Raw genomic sequence first — 22,123 nt, 5'->3', positions numbered from 1 at the left:
GAGAGTTTCCGATCTGGAAGCATAATCACATCCTCTCCGTCCCCCTAGCTTTCACTGATTTTCCTGAACCTCTGCCCGCCGTCCCTCCATTTTTTCTTTTCAATTCCCAACTATATTTTTACTTCACCACGATTTGGCACCTTTTCTTGCCACCATGTCAACCAACCAACACAACCAAACCAGATTCATTGGCTGTTAATAAGTGAGATTATCATACTGGATTTCCTGTATTTCTCCATTTATTGTAAACATGATTTTATATGTATAATTTACAAATTAGTACAGAAATTGTCGAGGTCCCGTACAGTTCAGAATAACACAAAGTATTCAAATTATTTCTTATCTTTCAAGTATGTATGAATAATTGAATACAATATATACAACTAACCAAGCCCATATACTACTTACTCAGGCAGAAGGGGCAATCTGTCCAAGCTGTATGGTGAGCCATTGGCGCTGCCATTGGAAGCAAAATCATCAAACTCAGAAATTTCATCAGTTTTTGCTTCTTCATCTGTCATATAATGGGATGGAAGGATGCGCAAATGTACATCTGACTCTCCAGCGATTCTCCTTGCTTCTAGTTGGTATTTACGAATGAGGTCCAGCTGAAGAGACAGTATGTGAGATGTCCTTGGAAGTAGATCCACAGGTTCTCCCTTAGGAATTACAGTATGTTCGATAGCCATTCTTGCCTCCTGAAAGGTGAAAAAGATATTGTCAGATATCTGCAAGTCCATTTGACTGAAATATAACGAATTTCAGTTGTAAAAGATCATGTGATATCAATGGGCATGGTATTTTTCAATGTCCACATATAAGCAGCATTTTGTTGTCATTGCTACCATGGGAATCCGTATCCGCTTCAGTTGATTGTTCCCAATGGCGACATTTTCCATCAGTTTCACTCCAGTTACAGTGATCCTGCTCCATCTATCATCGCCTCGTTAGGCAATTTTCTATACTTATCACATGTATTGCAACCCGGCATTCAGTTGCATCACCCACGGCAAAAATATTTATTATACCATAAACCAGTAAATTATTAGTATTTCTCTAGAGCCATAAAAATCCTACTCTACTTATGCCAAGATAATTTTATTGCTACAACTGACAATTTTGAGCATTCACTTTATTCATATTTTTCACATGTGCTCCTGTCTGCATAGCATGCCTGCCCTCACCCTCAGTTGCTGCTTCATCAACAAACACCAAGAGCCATGACCAGCCTTCCACCTACCGGCAACCACCATGACACCAACAGCACCAGAACCACCTCTCAATCCAGTATCCACCAAAATAGCCCCATGATACGCTATACCACCCGCACCATACATACCAATGACCCAACTGTGTACACCCTACTTATCACCTAAGAGACGAATTATTTATGACATAATCTCAAATGGAAAGAATGAAATGAAAATTGCAATTGTCCTTCATGTGATGTACACCCTTAAAAGTTATGGATTATCTTGTTTAAGTTATTTGAGTTGTAGATACAGAGGAACCCATCTACGGGCTGTTGGAAGTCTCAAGCTACTTGTTTCCTACAGCATGAGGAGAAAAAAAGGGAAGAGAAAAAAGGGGGGGGGGGGTATAGGAAATCAGAACTATATCAAACTACAATGTTTACCTCCAAAGCATCAATCTTCTCTGATAGTTTAATCTTATCCATCGATACAGAATCCTTTAAACCATTTTCATGATCATCTACTAATGCCTGTATGGCTTTTGTTACTTGCTCCAATGAACTTGTCTACAAAGTGGGAAAACAATGTTACGCAAAAATTTTAGATGAAGTGTTCTTTTATAATAACACATGGCAATTTTAGGTAATTGTTACCTTTGTTACATATATAGGAATATCATGAGATTTAGCAGCAGCTTGGATCCTTGGATTCTTTTTAATCTTTGCTTGCAAGGCAAGCAAGGCATGTGCCTCACTAATATTATCAGTCAATTGAAGGGCTGCATCATTCATTTTCAACTGGTTGACCCCTTGCATAACAGTGGCCTCTAAAATCTATAATTAATGATCATTCTGTAAGTTAAATAGGACATAACAAAACATAAAATGAAAAAGAAATGCATTGTAAATAGGACATAACAAAACATAGATGAAAAAGAATGCATTGTTCATTGCTTTGGTTTTCATTGGTTTCTTTACTTCAATCAAACAGAAGAATGCATTGTCCCTCACTCATTGTTTCTTGTTTATCTTTCTGATGTTTTGTTAGATATTTCACATATTCAAATCCTAAATGGTAGAATGTTGTAGATAACAGTTAGATATCTTTTTCTAGTTTTATGTCTTTCAATATCGTCACTTATTCTCTTGTTATCTATTCATTTCTCTAAGAGGTAGGATCCCTCTGTCATTCAATAGTCTAATACCTTTCCTTTTCTTGTTATCCATTGATCTCTCTTTTAACTAGGAGGAAAAAGTTATTGTAAGTGTAAATATATGTTATGTATAATTTTAGAACTATCTACTTTTCAGATGGAAAGGGAAGACACTGTTCCCTTCCATATCTCTTTCGTCAATAGTCACCAAAAAAAAATATTTCTTTCCTCTATCACTACTCACTAGCAATAGCAGAGAACATGTTATTATGAATAAGTTCATTGGATAATCATCAGGGCAGGGCATAACTGGGAGATTTGACCATGGGAAGATATTTAATAAATTCAGAGAAATGAAAACTTTAGTTTGTTTCTTCTGATGCAAACACTGAACCACCAAATTTGTTGCATCTCATATGTGCAAATATCCTTGTCATCTACTTCAAACTCAATGTAATTATACAGAGAAAAAAAAATCTGATATCATGAATTGTAAAAGCTGTTGGAAAATGATGTCTTACCCCATAACAAAACAGGCGAAGTGGCACTTTGTGTTCCCATGAATCCTCTACCATATCATTAGGCAACTGAGAAGGAGATACATTTTGATCATTTTGGTCATCAGCCTGCTCTACTGCATCTTCATACATAACGTTGCCATTAGGAGAACTGTTAATAACAGGTCCCTTGGGTGAATTCTCTTCTTGTTCTTGAGATTTCATTTTGCGCACTTCAACATTTGGAAGACGACCTATACCAACAAGACAAATAGCATGGAGTCATAAATCAATCCACAACCATTTACTTTGCCATGAAGAAAATTACCAGAAAGAATAGCATCAACAGTTGCTTCAAGGCTACGATGAATCCTCAGCTGTGTCTTGGAGATAATTTCCACTCCAGAACCAAATGTTGATGGCCCTTTCCTCTCTAACACAGTTTTCTGGACACCCCTGCGACTGGCCTCTTCATCCCCCAGTGTCACACTCTAGAAAATGATAGTAGAGCTGATGTAACCAAAAAGAATAAATGTATGCCCGTAGGTTTAGTTGCTCATGTAAATAGGATATGGAGGATGAAGAAAAATATAACATCATCATTGTTTGGATACACTTTAAGTCATAGACCATTTCCTCTCAAAAGCTCATGCTCTTAGGACAACAAAGCAAATAATTGGCTTTTATTATAGGGTTAAGTACGATTTCGGTCTCTAAGGTATAGGCCGAAAACTTTTTTTCATCCCCAGCCTTTTTTTACATACAAAATCGTCCCTAAGGTTTAACTTGAGGTGGATCGAGGAACAGCTTCTTCTTCCCTTTCTTCTTCCCTTCCCCCTTCGTAGGAGCAGAAACATTCTCTTTCTCTTTTTTTTTTTTATTTTATAATTTTTTTGTTATGGGTAATTTACTCCAAAATTTTAATATAAAGGATGATTTTAAAACTTGGTTTTAAACCTTAGAGACGATTTTGTATGCAAAAAGAATTTTCGGCCTATACCTTAGGGACCAAAATCGTACTTAACCCTTTATTATATCTCTAAGACACTTCTTCCAGCACGAGACTTATGGCTTGAGGTTTGTATAGGACACAAGGCCAAACTAAACTATGCCGGAAATCAACTTTTAGTTAGAAGAGAGGGAAGAAAGGGGGCAACAAAAGCCAAAATTTCAACCATACTGTAATAGAAACTGACATCACATAAGAGTAATATACTTTTTCTCTCATTTGCTGGATAACTCTTTACTCTCTTCTTTTCTTTGTTAATCATGGATTTTAACGTCAATGTAGCTACACCAATACCTTCCTTTGGGATATGTAACATTATTCTACTAAGTAGTGCCTAAAACCCAGAAACTTTAAGACCCTGGATATCCTTCCACACAAATTAAACATTTTCATCATTGAACACCGATGCTCAACCCTGCCAACAGCGTCACTGTCCAACAATTCACACTCCGCTGTGATTGCCTCACCATCCTTTCTCCGGATGTGGTCGCGTTTTTCTCATCCACCATTTTTCCTATTTTGCATTTTCTACATTTCCATTTTTCCCCTAGCACTGCTGCCTTGATCATCCATGGCTGTCTCCACGGCAGGTCTACCGCCTCCTTTGGGAATTGCTACCTTAGTGCTCACCTCTTCGCGCACTCTGGATATGTGCTTATCTCCTTGATCCATCCACTAGTCCACTACAGCACCACAAACTTGATTTTATCCCTAATGGGTGCCATGACTATTGATCCTCCTGGTTTTTGCTCGTTTGACATCTTTGTTGTCCGCATAACCTCCTCCAGCATCTATTATTCTTACTTTTGGCCTCTAGTTCTTCTCTTGGCACAATGTGATGATTATTGGGTTGTGTTTTTCTTCCAACCTCCCATTATGAATCATAACAATGGTGATATTTATCTTTCACCGAGTCTTCCCAATTGTATGCTCTCTATGGCATCTTGAAAAAAGACTATAATTGTTGAACCAAGTCACCTTCCCAGGTTTCCTACTGGCCCAAGTAGTTCCAGCTGTCCCTGGCATGTCCTGACAGTCCCAGCTGCCTGCAACACATATCTAGCTGTTCCTGCTGGAGCCTAAACATCTCCAGCTGTTCCGCTGGCCCTAGCATGTATCTGGTAGTTGCCACTGGCTTTCTTCCGTCTTCAACAGTTTTGTCTTCACCATATTTTATCTTTAAGGGCATTATTGTGACAGACTAACAGGCTTAAAGCTTAGTAAGCTCTAGCTTGGGGGGAGTCTTAGAAATGGAGAGATTATCTTTTGATGTCTCACCTTATCAAATAATCTCTCTTGTAAGTTATTTATGTTCCAAACATGTTGCATATTATCTATATGCTCAAGTTTGAGGGGAAGAGTTAGAAATCACGAGTCATATAATATTAAAGAGTATCCAATACGATATCTTAGGATTAGCTTCGATATTTATCATTATTTCCTTATTAGTATTAGGATTATATTATTGTTATAAATAGATGCTAGTATTCCTCCCATATAAGATACATCACATAAGAGTAATATATTCCTTTCTCCCATTTGCTGAATTACTGTTTACTCTCTTATTTTCATGGTTAACCATGGATTTTAACACCTCTTTTTCTCCATTATTCAACATAGTTACACCAATACCTTCCTTTGCAACATGTAACATTATTCCACTAACTAGTTCCTAAAACCTAGAAACATTAAGAACCTAGATTTTCTTCTTCCAACTATACATTTTCATCCATTTTCCAAGGTTTGAAACACCTGAACCATTGCCCTCTCATTTCTATGGCATCATTTTCTCATTCAAACTACCACTTTGCCATTCCCCATGAGTTTCCTGACAGCATTCTATAAGAAACCACAAACCAGGGACTAGAGGAAGTAGGTTGATTGCATTATTCAAACTGATGAGTCTGGATCTCAGCTCACAGTTGAAGAGAAAATAGAAGAAAATACACAAGAAGCAAAGAGAAACAGGGCATAGCAGCCCCACTCTCCCAAGCCAACTCCCAAAATTAGCCTCAGCCTCTTTCCTCACTCTTTACCCTTTATATCCCTCTTTCCCCTAACAGGAAATACACACGCATTACACGCACACCCACATGCCAGCATGGCATTCCCTTTGTTCTCAATTTCTGCACAAGTCAGGAATTGAGGCTTCACTCAATTTTCCCAATCCTCTACAAGGTCTTTGGGCAAGGGTTCACAGGGAATGTTCTCAACAACAGGCTTCTTCAGCAGGGATACATGAAACAAAGGGTGTATACTCGCGTGCGAGGGAATTGTAACTTAAATGATACTATCCCAACCCCTTCGACAACCTTGAATGGGTCATATAACCGAGGACCGAGCTTCTGATTGACTCTTGTGGCAAGGGACTTCAACCTATAGGGTTGGATTTTCAAGTACACCTTATCTCCTATTGCATATTACACCTCCCTATACTTCTTGGCAGCCTAATTCTTTATGCAGTTTTGTGCCTAACTTAAGGTGCCAATTTAATCATCCAGGACAGCATCCCTTTCTGCCAGCATTTCGTTAACCACCTCTATTGCGAAGGTGAATCTTTGGAGGAAAGTGGGAAGGTCTCTTCTATATAAGGCCTTGAATGGAGTTGTTTTAGTAAAAGCACTGTTGGTGGTGTTAACCACAATTCTGCCCATTAGATAAGTTTGGGCCGCTGTCTGGGTTTTGTACCTACAAAACACCGCAAATATATCTCGAGGCACCTATTCACCATCTTGGTTTGGCCATTAGTTTGAGGGTGGTATTCAAAACTATATTTAAGCTTAGTTCCTACTTAAACGAACTAAGCAGAGAAGTTTAGTTCGAAACATATTGTTTGGAGATAAGATATCAGGTGGGGACTTAAACAATCATGTCAGAAATGATGGGAATGGATACGAAGGAATCCATGGGAGTCGTGTTTCTGGAGTTGTCCATACTGAGGGTAAAACCAATACTTGCTTTAAGAAGAGAGACAAACATCATATGACTTATAGGAATGGCGTGACAAGCCTCAAATCGATTTCCTTTTGTTAGAGAGAGTCCACTAGAAATTTTGCCACTAACTACAGAATTACTCCGAGAGAGAGTTTGACTACACAACACAGGCTGCTCATCATGTATTTTTTGCATTGTGTGAAAAGTGAGGAATAAGCATCAAGGGAAAAAACCCAGAACCAAGAGGTGGCAAATGAAAGGTTAAAAACAAATAAACTTTCAAAGATGAGTAGAAGAAGCAAGGTGAGACAGACACAGAAGTGATGATTAGATGTGGATGAGTTAGTAGAAGTTATCAGATGTGGCAAAAGAGGTATCGGAGCAAGAGACGAATCATGGCAGTAGAACACAAGTGTATAAGAGAAGGTAGTAAAGAGGAAATGCTTTAAAGAGTGGTGTTTGAACCTGATTACGAAAATTGGGAAAAATATAAGACGGCTAAAAAGGAGACGGTTAGCAGTAAGTAAAGTGAGAACAAGAGGATACGAGGGTCTTTATCAGTCTTTGGATACAAACGAATGGAAAGAGTTATATACAAGATAGAAAAGAGCCAAGAAAAAAGGACGAGAGATTTGCATAAAGTTAAGTGCATTAAGGACAAGAATGGTGACTTTTTTCACACAAATGAGAGCATTAATCAAATATGGAAGAGCTACTTTCACAAGTTTTTTAATGAGGGATAGAAGACTCTTTTATGCTCTAGTCGGTTACAAAAAAGGGAAGCAGACCAAAAGTTAAAACTATTATTAAAAATAAATCGAGATTTTTGAAATAAATGAAGCCCTAAAGCAAATGAAGAATAGTAGACTTAGACGATATTCTGATTAAAGTTTAAAAAGGAAAGGCGTTGGTTGGTTACCCAAAATTCTCATAGATATTTAAAGTGTAAGAAGATGTTAAATGAGTGGAAGAAGAACATCTTAGTCCCTATTAAAAGAATAACAGGAATATAAAAAATTGTATAAACTACAATGAGATTAAACTCATGAGTCATATCATAAAGTTATCGGAGAGGGTGATAGAACGGAAACGGAGACTGGAGATATATTTGGAGAACCACTTTAGTTTTATGCTTGGTGAATCCCCCACCAAGGCTATACATTTGTTCAATAGAATTTCGTAGAGGTGCAGTATTAACAAGAAGGATCTACACATGGTGTTTATTGACTTGGAAAATGCATACAAGGGCTCTACCCCAACTGCTCATGAGGCTGAAAAATCATCATTGAGTAAGGAACAGGTTGAGCAGCTCATAAGGCTGTTAAATTCCAGTTTTGTGTCTAGTACTCATAGTGGTTCTTTGGCTCAAACAGGTAATTTTAGTATTTCTATGTCCCTTAACTGCACCTCAAACTTGAATGCACCATGGATTGTCGATTCAGGTGCATTTGACCATATGAACAGCCTCTCCCCTTTATTTAAAACTTATTCTCCTTGCTTTGAAAATGAAAAAATTAGAGTTGCTGATGGTAGTTTTTCATCTATTGCTGGAAAAGGTACAATTAAACTGTCCAAAAACATTGACCTAAGAAATGTCCTACATGTACCAAAGCTTTCTTGTAATCTTCTCTCTATTAGTAAAATCTGCAAGGATTCCAATTGTGCTGTGACATTCTTTGACACTCATGGTATTTTTTAGGACCGGACTTCGGAGAAGATGATTGGCAGTGCTAAGATGATGGATGGGCTTTATCACTTTGAGGATATTTCGGAAGATAAAATAGCTCAAGGATTTAGTGGTATAAGTTCTATGCCTATAAAGGACCAAATAATTCTCTAGCACAATAGACTAGGACACCCTAGTTTTCCATATATCAAAACATTTGTTTCCAAGTTTATTTAAAAATATTGATTCTTCCTTACTTAAATGTGAAAGTTGTATTCGTTCAAAGAGTCATAGAGCTCCTTATTACTCTCAACCTTATCATGCATCTAAACCTTTCCACTTGATTCATAGTGATGTATGGGGTCCATCAAAAATAACAACTCAATTTGAAAAAAAAATGGTTTGTAATTTTTATCGATGACCACACACGACTATGTTGGATCTATCTCATGCATGAAAAATCTGATGTTTCTAAAATTTTTTAATATTTTTCAACAATGGTAGAAACACAATTTGACACAAATTTCAATATTAAGAAGTGATAATGGCACTGAATACTTTAATAAAAATCTTGGTGAATTTCTTCAAAAGAAAGGTATTCAACATCAATCTACATGCCCCAATACACCCCAATAAAATGGCATTGCTGAAAGGAAGAATAAACACCTTCTTGAAGTAGCACGTGCCATTATGTTTGAGGGTAATGTTCCAAAATATTTATGGGGAGATGCTGTTCTAACAGCAGCCTATCTCATAAATCGAATGCCCACACGTGTGTTAAATTACTGCACAACGTCGGATATTTTCAAAAAAAATTATCCAGCATATAGGTTGCATTCTGACTTACCTTTAAAAGTATTTGGTTGCACTGTGTTTTTACATACACCTTCATATCGAAGTAAACTTGATCCAAGGGCAGAAAAATGCATTTTTATTGGCTATTCCCCAAGTCAAAAAGATTATAAATGTTTCAATCCACACACGAAAAAATTTCATGTAAGTATGGATGTTACTTTTTTGGAACATGAAACCTTTTTTCAAAAAAATTCTCTTCAGGGGGAGAGTCTACGGAAAGAAAATTTTTTGCATGAACCTTTACCCACTCCTATCTTACATATTGAGGATACAACTTTCACTAACCAAGTAAATTCTGAAACAATTGCAAAACAAGATGTGGAAACCAATTCTGAAATTGTGCCAGAATTAGTTGGAATCCAAACAGGAAAAGAAATACCACAAGAAAAGGAGCTTCGGTGTTATGTTCAGAAATATCCCAAGAAGACTAGAGACCAGCCTATCATCTTTGTACCAACCCAGTCTGAAAATCCGGAAGATGGCCCAACTGTAGTACTTCAGGAACTTCCAGGTAAATCTAAAATTGTCACTTCTAATAATAATTTGCCAATAGCCCTTAGAAAAGAAACCAGAAGCTGCACCAAAAAGGTACTCAAAACCAGCACCATCCATCTAATTTCCAATTATGTCTCTTACCAAAATCTCTCTCAAAAACATCGAGTTTTTACTTCTAAAATTACAAATCTGTTTGAGCCTAGGAACATAGAGAAAGCACTAGATGATCCCAACTGAAAATTAGCAGTGATGGAAGAGTGGCATGCACTCAAGAAAAATGAAACTTAGGAGATTGTAGATCTGCCACAGAATACAAAATTGGTTGGCTGCAGGTGGGTTTTTACCATCAAGTGCAATGCTGATGGAAGCATAGAGAGGTATAAGGCTAGGTTAGTAGCTAGAGGATATACACAAACTTATGGAGTAGACTATCGAGAAACTTTTGCTCCAGTTGCCAAACTCAGTTCTGTGCAGATTCTCTTATCTCTTGCTGCGAATTACAATTGGCCTTTACATCAATTCGATATAAAGAATGCTTTCCTGAATGGGGAACTAGAGGAAGAGGTGTTCATGAAACTTCCACCTGGATTTGAAGCTGAACTAGGGAGGAATAAAGTGTGCAAACTAAAGAAATCTCTCTATGGATTGCAACAATCCCCAAGAGCTTGGTTTGAACGACTTGGAATGGTGGTGAAGGGACTTGGTTATACTCAAAGCCAAGCTGACCATACACTTTTCTATAAGCATTCAGCAGCTAATAAAACTGTCATCTTAATTGTATATGTGGATGACATTATTCTGACAGGTGATGACTTTTTGGAGCTAAAAGACTTGAAGGAGAAGCTTGCCAAAGCATTTGAAATCAAAGAACTTGGCTCATTAAAATACTTCCTTGGAATTGAATTTGCAAGGTCTAAGGAAGGCATTTTTATGAACCAACGAAAGTACATCCTAGATCTTTTAAAAGAAACGGGATTACTTGGTTGTAAAGCTGCTGAAACACCTATAGAGCCTAACTTAAAATTAAAGCCAGCTGAACCAGAAAATGTAACGGACAAAGGGAGATATCAGCGGTTGGTAGGGAGGCTAATCTATTTATCCCATACACGCCTGGATATAGCCTTTGCTGTGAGCATGGTAAGCCAGTTTATGCATTCACCTGGTCAAGAACACATGGATACTGTCTTTAGAATCCTAAGGTACTTGGAAGGGTGCTTCTGATTTGATGAACTTTTAAGTGCAGCAGGTGCCACTAAAAGTGCATTAGACTCCAAAGAGGTTTGTTCAATAATGCCTTTTCCCATGATCACAGCTCTACGAGTTTCCTCTCTTCTAACTTCAGCAAATACTTCTCCAATTGAGGGTATGATTGCTCTTCCAATAATTCTGCCACGAACTTCATCTAGCTCCACGTTGAGGCCTGCAAGAAACTGGAATATCCTCCCTTCTTCCACTATTTGTTGGTGGTGTTTGGCATCAGCGGCTGAATTCCACTTGTAGTTATTGAAGTGGTCAAGATCCTGCCACACCCGCTTCAATGTGTGGAAATATTTGGTGACATTGTCACTCCCTTGACACTATTCCACAATTCTTTGGCTGTGGTATAGTACATGTAGTTACTGCTGATATCCTCCTCCATTGAGTTCACCAGCCATGTCATCACCATGGAATTTTCGGTATCCCACACATGATATTGTGGGTCAATGATGTTAGGCTGGCTTCGCTCACCGGTGAGATATCCAATCTTCCCTCTTCCATGGATATACATCTGAACTGATTGAGACCACCTAAGGTAGTTTGACCCATTGAGTTGAAATGTGATGATCTGAACTGAATGGGAGTCACCACTAACTAGTACCCATTGCTCAGATTTTAAATCTGATGGGGTAGGAGTGGTGTTCTCCTTCTGTTCAGGATTAATGACTGAGGAACTGTCAGCCATAGCTATAAATCAGAGGCACAGTGCAGAGATCCTGCTCTGATACCAAATTGAAGTGTTTGAATGTATTATATTGTCAAATGTACAGGGAATCAGCCTCTTTATAGAGGAATTACAGAAATAGAAATAACTAGAAAATAGGAAAGAAGGGAAAAATACTAGCCTAAAATAAAAGAAAGATTTCTAATCATAAAATCCCTAAAATTAAGCTAAACCCAAAAAGAAAAAGATTTATAATTAATTCTATTTACATAAAAGATTCATGAAAGGAATTAGGAATCTGATTTTGATTTTGATTTGATCTAGTCAACAGAAGGTTTTCAAGAAGGACTAAGGATTGCATATATTCATGAAATTAAGGACATATATGATGGGATTACAAGTAATGTAAAGACTAAAGATGGTCTGACAGAAAAATTTTCAATTGGCACTGGTTTTGGAAGTACTTGTCAAGCATATCCAAGTACACTTATCACGGTATATGCTTTTGCCGATGACATCGTACTTATGGGAGAATCAAGAAAAGATTTAATGAGAAATTAGATTTGTAGAGAGAATCTTTAGAGGTGTGTAGTTTGTGTATAAGCCGTAATAAGATGAAATATATAATGTGAGTTTAGTACCAGAAGAGAACACTAACACAAGTGAAAATTGGAAAAAACACCCCTACCACAAATAAACAGATTTAAGTATCTTGAATGTATTATATAGGATAATGGAGATAAGACTTTGTTGTTGTTTGTTGTTGTCTTGTAGCAATCAGTGGTGCCCTTGCACACAGTCAAACTCATGTTTGTTTGGTTTCCTTGCCTTGTAATCTGAACCATGGATGACACAACTTCAAGCATGCAAATTCAAAAGACATCATTCTCTATCAAGACAAACTTTTTTAGTGCCCTTAGGGCTTGTTTGGTTCATGTTTTCATTTTTATATTATCCGTTTTTAGAATTTTGTGAAGAAAAGAGTGAAAACAGGATATGAAATTAGAAAATAAGATTCTACCATTTTTTTCCATAAAATCCTAAAACCAGAAAATGTTGAAAAAGGCCCTTAAGTTATTCTTCCTATGATTTCTGTATGTCATTGAGAAGTCATCCTAGTGAAAAATCCTGCAGGAGTAAATAGTCATTTTGACACCCAAAAGGTTTTGATTTTGACAAAACGGACCTTTACATTTGTTTTTGACAAAATGAACCTCTAAATATCTGTTCCGTTTGAAAAAATAGCCTAATCGTGCAGAGTGATGGGTTAACAATAAGGTAATTTTGTCAAATGGAGCAGTGGAGATTCATTTTGTCAAAAACAAATTTGCGGAGGTCCGTTTTGTCAAAATCTGAATCTTTCAAGTACCAAAATGGTTATTTACTCATCCTATAAAGATATGAAATACACTAACCCTAGTTTCACATTCAAAGTTCCATTTTTGGATCCCGAACATGTTCCCATGTCGTTCAAAGCTACAAGAACTCAAGAGGGTGTCGCCTTAAGAGCATGGTCACCTTAGATCACACACAATTTCAAAAACTAAATCTATATCAAATGTTATGACAATCAACTTGTCATTTTTCTTTAGATGAAGGTGTTGCATTATACCTCACCTGTACTCCTCCGACTAGCATCTCTAATGATGGATTCATTATTAGGTTCTCAATTGTGACTCCATGAGCAGTGGCAACAAGCTGGATTCCACGCTGTGCGATAGTACTAGCAGCCATTGCTTCAAGTTTTGTACCAATTTCATCTATTACAATCACTTGTGGCATGTGGTTTTCAACTGCTTCTATTAATACCTGACCAATACAATAGGCACCAAAAATATGGTCAGAAGGAAGATAAAAAACATTCAAGGGATAGAGAATCAGAAACAATCTCTTACACATTACATGGTCTGGAAATATATGTAGTGTGTTTTGATAATTGATGTAAAATCTGAGTCAAGAGAAAGGTAATTTGGAATAAATTAACCTTTAAATAAATCTTGAGAAACAATGAGTTTTATGTTTAGGAGTGGTAGCCTAAAATGAAAATTTTGGTAATTGGTTCATAGTTTAATGATGGAAAATTTACTTCTAGAGTTGTATCTATTCCAACTATTACTCAACCAAAGGTAAATATTAAATCACAATGGGTAAAATTGGTGAAGGAAAGCTTGGAACAACAATCCAGTTATCTATGTATGACCTCAAGTTAGGTTCAAGCTATGGAATCAGCCACCCATCAAGTTGCACTACCTACATTATGTCATTTGGATGCAGCCCTTTGCCGAACTCTGTGCAAGCCGGATGCTTTGCACCGGGCTGCCTTTTTTAATTCATAAAACTGGTATACACCCAAATGCAACAGAATTGAAAATTTACCCAAGTAAAATCTGAACCTACCAGATCAAATTTTCAGCTGATTTCCATAATAAATCAAATATCATTGTATAAGTATGAAACAAGAGAATCTGGTGGAAATGTATAGGTAGTTATATTTAAAATGACAATCTAATCTGGAGTGGAAAAGCCTGATTATCTGGTCAGAATGAACTGCAATCCCTCCCCAAGGTATTCATTCTCAGTCACCACTGAATCATTGAAAATAGAGAGATAATACAGTTACACACACTATCCACAAATAACCAACAGGTTAACCTTTAGCACAGCCATTACCTTATGTTGCATATCAGCGTTGGGGACTTGCATACGTCGAGCACTGCCTATTCCAGCATGTGGTATATCCCCATCACCACCAATCTCATTGGAGGTGTCAACTATCATCACACGCTTCTTATAATCATTTGCTAACATCCGAGCTATTTCCCTGTGTATATATATAGAACAAAATAAAATACAAATATTTCCAACTTGAAGCAGGAAGTAAGGCACACCGATAGAAAAACAATATAAGAAATGTATCATCAGAGAAACATTAGCCAAGTATACATTGCTGACAATGCCCTTATTCTATGAATTCCATAAGTACATAATTAAAGCATTAGCATAAACAGAAATTTCATGTACTTATTTTTGTTAGATGAAAAGATATCACAACCACGAAGGAATGGAAAACAGCAAATTGCAAAAGTCAGGCGCATGATTTTCTACTTCCAAATTAGTTATGAAAAACTAAAACCAGTGTATTTTTATATACTATAGTAACGTGTGTACTTCGAAATGTATCATTTCCAGCAAGGGAAGGCAATTTACGCCAACTTGACCCGACCCAACCGACTCTATTCGAGTCAGTTATTCAACAGTGGACACTTCGTTTTGCATAATTTTAAAAGCATTTTTTTTGGAGACGTTGATTATTTTAGATTCTAATTTATGTACTTTATGAATAATTAATTACAGATACCTTTGAAGGTGTTCAAAGACAAAGATTGCTCCAACTAAAATGCCCATGAATGAATGTCTGATAAGGATTAACAAAGTTGGTGAATTTTCTTGTGTTGTGATAAATTTAAGCTTCCTTTAGTTTAGCATTAGAGGTAAATACCAAATCGGTATCCGAAAGATTTTGGCGTTGACAAAATAATACCTGCTTTTTGTTATTGACAAAATAGTTCTTGAAAGATTTTAAAATTTGACAAGCGTGCTCCCGAGTTCGACGGAGCACATCTCCAGTGAGCATGATGCTGATGTGGCCACTGTGTTTTAATGACCTGGCAAAAACCCCAACCCTATCCTTCCCCTCCCCAACGCACTCCCCCCTCCCCCTCCCCCTCCCCACCGTGTTGCTGCTTTTGACACTGCTCATGGTTCCAGTTTCAGTTTCAGGAGTGGGCATTAACTATGCACGCTGGGTAACAACCTTCAATCACCAAAGAAAGTAGCAAAGCTTCTTCAGTCAACACTCATCAACAAGGTTAAGATCTATGACTCTTAACATTGAAATCCTCCAAGCTTTCTCCAACACCGCCATTGACCTCATTGTCTCCCTCTCCCTCGAGAACTCCTGTGTCGCCAGCATCAGCTCCGACATCTCCGCTGCACACTCCTGGCTCTCCACCCGCATCCTCCCCTTCCTGCCCGACACCTCCGTCATCACCATCGCCGTCAGTGGATAAGCTTCATCGTCGAGAGGGAAACAGCCCAGATCACCAGCTAAGGCCCCTAAATGACCGCTCAGTGATAAAAGAGGTAAGGGTGCAGAGACAGCCAGCTGCGTCTAGATTTAAAACTACCTATGCCTAGCTTTGCTTTAACCACGGTAATGGTCCGAAATTGTTAGTTCATAGAGAATCAAAGTGGATTTAACAATGAATCGCGAAATGCAATGGTTACAAGTACCTCACCACGACCGTCGACAACAACGAAGACCACCTCGACGCTAAAAGCCTTGACCGCAAGATTAAGGTCTCAACGCCGCACAGCATGGCAGTTCTCGCTTCTTCCTTCCCTCCTTCCTCCGCCACCTTCACCACGAACCTCGTTCCCGTAGTGACCGACATTGTTACCTTCCTGTGAGATCCGCCATTGATGCTCTAGGATTTGGAAACAGAAGCTTGGAAATAACGGTTTCAGAGTCTGGTTAGCCTTCCAAGGGTGACAACGCTACTACTCCTCAGAACGCAAAGATCTACAACACGAGGTTGATAGAATGCGCACAGAGTAACAAAGGAACACCGATGAAGCCTAAGGACTGAAACGAGATCTTCGTGTTATGGAGGTTTTTGCCAGGTCATCTAAACACAGTGGCCACGTCAGCATGGTGCTTGCCAGAAATGTTCTCCGGCAAACTCGGGGACACGCTTATCAAATTTTAAAATATTTCAGGGACCATTTTGTCAATAACAAAAGTCAAGTACGATTTTGTCAGCATCAAAAATCTTTTGAGTACCGATTTAGTATTTACCTCTTAAAGATTATATTGATATTTTAAAGCTATTTTGATCTGTTGACTTGTGAGAGTATCTTTATTCTATGTGTTGTGAACAATTTGGATTATATTTGTGCTTAATTATGCTTTTTAAGAACTTAATCATATTGGGAACTTTACTGATTAATTCTTCAATTTGTTAATCATCATGTTATAGATGTTTCAAAGACTGTAAATCTATCTAGTGGTCTTGTTCCGGGCACAGTGAAACAGGCTTATACTTGCCGGTTTGGGTATGGAACAGAATGGGGCTGGGAGTAGGGCGACGTGTGGGTGTTCAAGGTAGGTATAGGTAATCAAATATCTGCCCGTGCTGCCCCAGTTCCATCCCCAAATTAGCACCTAGAATATTCACACATCCACCAAGAAGTGGAAGGAAGCATCAAAATAGCACACTTCAGGGACATCACTTCCATTCATATCTAGCTTCACTTTTACCATAAAATAAAGGAATCACTCACCTAATAATTGTAGTTTTTCCTACTCCAGGAGGCCCAATGAGCAACAAAGAAGCCCCATCTTGAACCAAATCTTGCAACAATTTAGCACTCCCAGAAATTGCCCTGCCAACTCGACAAGTTAGGCCAATGATTGCCCCCTTACGGTTTCTGATAGCACTAATCCGGTGTAAAGTCCTACTGATTCCAGCTCGATTATCAATAGCAAAATCACCAACCTGCATTATAGTTATGTGAATTGGCAGTTACAGTACAGCTTTCCAAGATCAATTATAAGTTATGGTCCTAGCCCAAATTAAAAAGAAAATCATTCTCAAACTTTCATACTTCCACACTTCACGAAGCAAGTTAGACAACATTCTTCTCGACCAAATAGGCAAATGAAAAAGAAAATTGTCTCACACTTTCAATTTCCTTGCTTCTAAGCAACCTATATAACATTCTTCTCCTCCTGGATAGATTTAGAGTTGTTGTGACTCAAGTTGATAAGGAAATTATGTATTAAACTATTAAATTGTAAATAATGTTTACAATTGCATGTTGAACAGAAAATAACCAATAAGAGAATAAGATCAATTTTTGATAAATAACGATGTGGAATTGGATAAGTAAAGGAAGACCTACAAAAGCCCGATTAAGTAGAATACTTCAGATGGAGGGTAGCCAAAATAAGTAGAGGAAGAGTGAGAACTAGAAAGAACTCAGATGACACCATTGAAAAGAACATAGATTTTAATTTTATAAATGCACATAATTTATGATATAGCACAATTATTAATGGTATGATGTCAACCCACCTGACAAGAAAAGACCGGGTTGTTCTTTTATGTTGCATTGAGAGTTATTAAAACTTCTAGAAGGTGGGACTTTTTAATCATATTCCCACACACCCAACTACAACTAGGCACTGGTGGCACCTAATAGGATTCCCTGTTGTTAGCTAATTGCTCATACATGCTTCAGCAAAACGTCAATGACGGCACACTCACTTCGTGTGAAGTGTCCAGAACAAGGATTCAAATCCTATTTTGCTTAACAACATGAAAGCATCAATGGACATGTTCGGATATAAACATGATTTTTTCAGTAAAGGGACCAAGAATTACCTACAGACAAGTGATTTGTGTGTTTTTCTTTCAAAATATGATATATGACATGATCAGGATTTTTCTTTCTAATAGATTAAGTTATGATCAAGATTTAAAGAAAAATCAGAGAATCTAAATCCCCTACAAAATTATCTATGGGTGTTCAAGGTTTAGACAGAGAGAAAATTTTAAATAATTAGAACCAAACCAAATGAATTTCCTACGTTGGAATTTGGAAGCCAATTGGTGTGCCTTTAATAGGCTGTATCCAATTTTTTTTTTTTTTCCTTCTATGCTATAACTTCAGTTAATTGATTTCATTAGCAATTAAACATCAAATATGCCTGAAAACTATTCATAGAAATAACAATAAATATAAACTTAGTGAATTATACATATGAAGTTTTTTTTTCTTTTCCTTTTTCTTCTAAACTGAAAGTTTATAATTACATGCCTTCAGATTAATTTGATTCACATCTAACGAATAACACTGAAACCCAAAAGGAACCGAACCTAGATTTGTTCATTTTTCATTTTTCTTTAATTAAAAAATAAATTAGTTTTCATCACTTACTTCTATAGTTTGCACTTTGCACCTAATCTTATCCATTCAACTTAAGTCTTTCACCACTAAACCATCTTCCGTATATAGTTCCACCCTACATAATCTCCGAACAAAAAACTTAAAAGACTATATATATATATCAGGCACATGCCACAGAGTGCAGTGCTTTAAGTCTTTAACAGATTCCTAACACTAAATCTAATTCAACAACAAACTCTAACTAACTAACTAATTACAGTGAAACCCATAAGTTTTATTAACTAATAATTTTTATAACTAACCAAATGTATCTAACACTCCCCAAAACTAAAAGAAGCACAAAGAATCGCAGCCAACGGAAATATCTCAAACAGATGAGGGTTGAGTGGGAAGAGGGCACCGTACCTGAGCCGTAGCGTGCTCGATATCCTGAACCGTTATTGGAAACTCCGAAATCACGAAATCACCGGACGGAAACCTAGCCAGTGGTTTCCGACCCAAATCCATGACCACCTCCATCAGCTGGTGCAGCTCCGGGTGATCACTGACCCGCCGCCGCATCTCCTCCGGCAACAGCGCCAGAAGCCGACCCAGCTCCACGTCCAACTCATCCTCCGGCAACGAGAAAACCGGTGAACCCAAACTGTGGCAAGCCGACAGACTCGCTCGCCGACCGGAACCGGTTCGAGGGAAGGATTGAGGAAGAGAAGAAATTGGTGGAGTGAGAGGTTTAGGGATTATCAAGTTCGGAAGGGAAGGTTGGTGGTTGTAAGGAAGATGAAGAAGATTAAGCTGAAGGAGCATCTGTTTTGGCGGGAAAACGGAAATGAAACGGGATCTATCAGAATATCCGTTTCGAATGGAAATGAATTGGAGATGACTGTTGAAGAGAAGGAAACGGAGTACATTGTAAATTATTGGTTCCTAAAATTCATGGATTATATTATTATAAGGCCAGTTTGGCAGTTTCTTTTATTATAAGGCCAGTTTGGCAGTTTCTTTTTAAATAGATAGTTTAAATAATAAATGATTATATTAAAATTAATTTATAAATAAGTTATTTTGTATTTGGATTTTAATTTTAAAAATATTTATTTTATAAAAAGGTGATAAAAAGTAATAGTATTATGAGAGAAGTCTTTTTTTTTAACTTCTCTATAAGCTTCTAAATAGCTTTTTAGAAAGTTGCAATTTGGTTTTAAAAATTGTACCACACATTAATACTACTATTTTTCATAAGTCAAAAAATAAAAAAAATTACTTTTAAAATTTTTCAAACGAGTTCTTAGGCTCAGTTTACGTAAATAACTTAATTAAGCTCTTTTTGATAGAATAATTTAAACAATAAATGACTATATTAAAAGTAACTTATAAATAAATTATTTTGTATTTACGTTTTTATCTCTAAAAGTGCTTATTTTATAAAAAAATGTGATAAAAAGTAGTAGTATTATGAGAGAAGTCATTTTTTTAACTTCTCTGTAAGCTCCTAAATAGCTTCTTAGAAAGTTACAATTTGGTTATAGAAATTGCACCAGACATTAATACTACTACTTTTCATAAGTCAAAAGCTCAAAAAAATTACTTTTTAAATTTCCCAAATGAAATCTTAGTCTTTCAAATTTTAACTTTTATTATAATAATATTTAGAGTAAAAGACAAATAGGTCCCTGACCTTTTAAAACGGGAACATTTTCGTCCCTAAAGATTGGAAAATACATTTCGATCTCCCACGTTTTAAAACGGCCGACAATTATACCCTTCCGTCCATTTTTGGGCCAAAAACGGCAACAGAGCCAGCTGACATGGAGGGGCAGTGAATGACGTGGCCGTTACACTTGCTAAGGTGGATTGGGACGATTTTTTAGTGGACAAATTCGTCCCTTAAGTGCCAAATGACGCCGTTTCCACCAGTGAGCCCTATTTCATCCAAATGCAAGGGGGAAGTCATGGCCGCTGCTTGTGCGATCGTCCATGATGAGTGAGGGGGGTTCTTCATGCACAAGAGCTGGACGGGGATCTTCAGGCGCTATTGCAGGAGGTTGTGATCGAGATGGAGTTGCACCGAAATGCTTCTGCGGCATTTATGCCATTCTTTACAAGTCAAGAACAGCATCTAATCCCAATAGGATGTTTCTCGGGTGTCCATTCTTCAAAATGAACGATTATTTTGATAGTAGTTGGATGAGAGTGTTATGTGTCTAATTATGGCGTTATCTGAAAAATTGCTCCAGGTTAAAGAGCGGTGTTGCCGGTACTTTGTCTGGCTTAATGAACACCTGAAAAAAATTAGGGCCATGGAGTCTGAAGCATTGGGTGCTATGGATGATGTTGGAGGTGTAGACGTTGAAGATCATGTGGTGCGAAGTCAGGAATTGGAAAAAAAAAATTCAACTAGTACGAAGTCAGGAACTGGAGAAAAAAATGAAAGAGTTGGAGAGAAAACTGTTATGTATGGAGAAGGAGGAAAAAAATGAGTATGTGGCATATTGCTTTGATTAGTGTAGTTTTTGTTGTTGCTGTATGTTTCTTAAAGTGGTGAGGATGATGAATTGATGTACAATGTTGATGATGTAATGAAAATTGCCATTGTTGGCTATTCAATGAAAATTGCCATTGTTGAACAAGAAAAAAATTTACTGTGAATCAGCTATTATATAAGCTAGTAATTATGCATAGATTATGACTAAAATATAAACAACAATGTATCTGTCTTAATCCAAAACATAACAGCATAGGTTTACCACAAATAATAAAACATGTGGTTGGCATATAAACAAGTTTGCCAAACTATGATAAGTAGACAGTGTTGTTTAATTCATACTAAAGACTAGGACAAAAAACATAAATTCATTCAGTAGTGTTCAGTTCTTCTGATTGTTGGATCCAGGAGTTGGGATGAAATTCATTCCTATGGCCTCACTGCCAGCAACTTTCAAGGTCTCCTCTGATGTAGCGACACTGGCACTGGTGCTTTGAGTCTGGGTTGTACCTGGGGATGGAGTTGGTGGTGGATTTGAAGGTGGATTTGCACTTGCTCGGGGCCTTCTGATTGTCTGCTTAGGTCTGAATGTAGAGGCAGCAGCTGGGGTTTTGGGTTGTCCTATTCTTGGCAGCTGGGATGGAGGCCTGAATGGAGGTTGGACTGGAGCAGATGGTGTTGTTGCTGCAGCATTCTGGCTAATAACATGATTCTGCAAAAGTAACCAAATTATTCAGTTGTTCAAATGCATGGACAAGAGTAAAGTGATTGGCATTATGAGTGTATTATTTAGGGGTGGGGGAGGCTTACTGGAGACTTCTCTTGCACAGCAATATTCTCAGCCAAACTTTCAGTTTGTGTCTGGCTTTGATCCTATGCAACATAGATCCAACAACCAAACAACATGGACAAATTAGTCCTTAAAAAAAGTTATAATGATATCGTA

The 22,123-nt window shown here is 37.4% G+C and overlaps 1 protein-coding gene across 1 annotated transcript; it reads right to left on the bottom strand.

Annotated features, from left to right (window-relative positions):
- Positions 1–208: 208 nt before the first annotated feature.
- LOC107478386 (protein SEEDLING PLASTID DEVELOPMENT 1) lies at positions 209–19,515 on the bottom strand. Its single transcript, XM_016098524.3, has 9 exons — positions 19,101–19,515; positions 17,067–17,281; positions 14,394–14,544; positions 13,341–13,532; positions 3,172–3,334; positions 2,868–3,097; positions 1,847–2,026; positions 1,637–1,759; positions 209–698 (listed from the first exon to the last, which is right to left on the bottom strand). Exons 1-9 carry the CDS (start codon positions 19,497–19,499, stop codon positions 405–407), a joined length of 1,947 nt encoding a protein of 648 aa, XP_015954010.1. The 5' UTR covers positions 19,500–19,515; the 3' UTR covers positions 209–404.
- Between the last annotated feature and the right edge of the window lie 2,608 nt (positions 19,516–22,123).

The sequence above is a fragment of the Arachis duranensis genome, chromosome 3 (genome assembly GCF_000817695.3).
Source record: "Arachis duranensis cultivar V14167 chromosome 3, aradu.V14167.gnm2.J7QH, whole genome shotgun sequence".
Lineage (NCBI taxonomy): Eukaryota > Viridiplantae > Streptophyta > Magnoliopsida > Fabales > Fabaceae > Arachis > Arachis duranensis.
The sequence above is the reverse complement of the archived record's forward strand: the minus strand, read 5'-3'. Positions and strand labels throughout refer to the sequence as shown.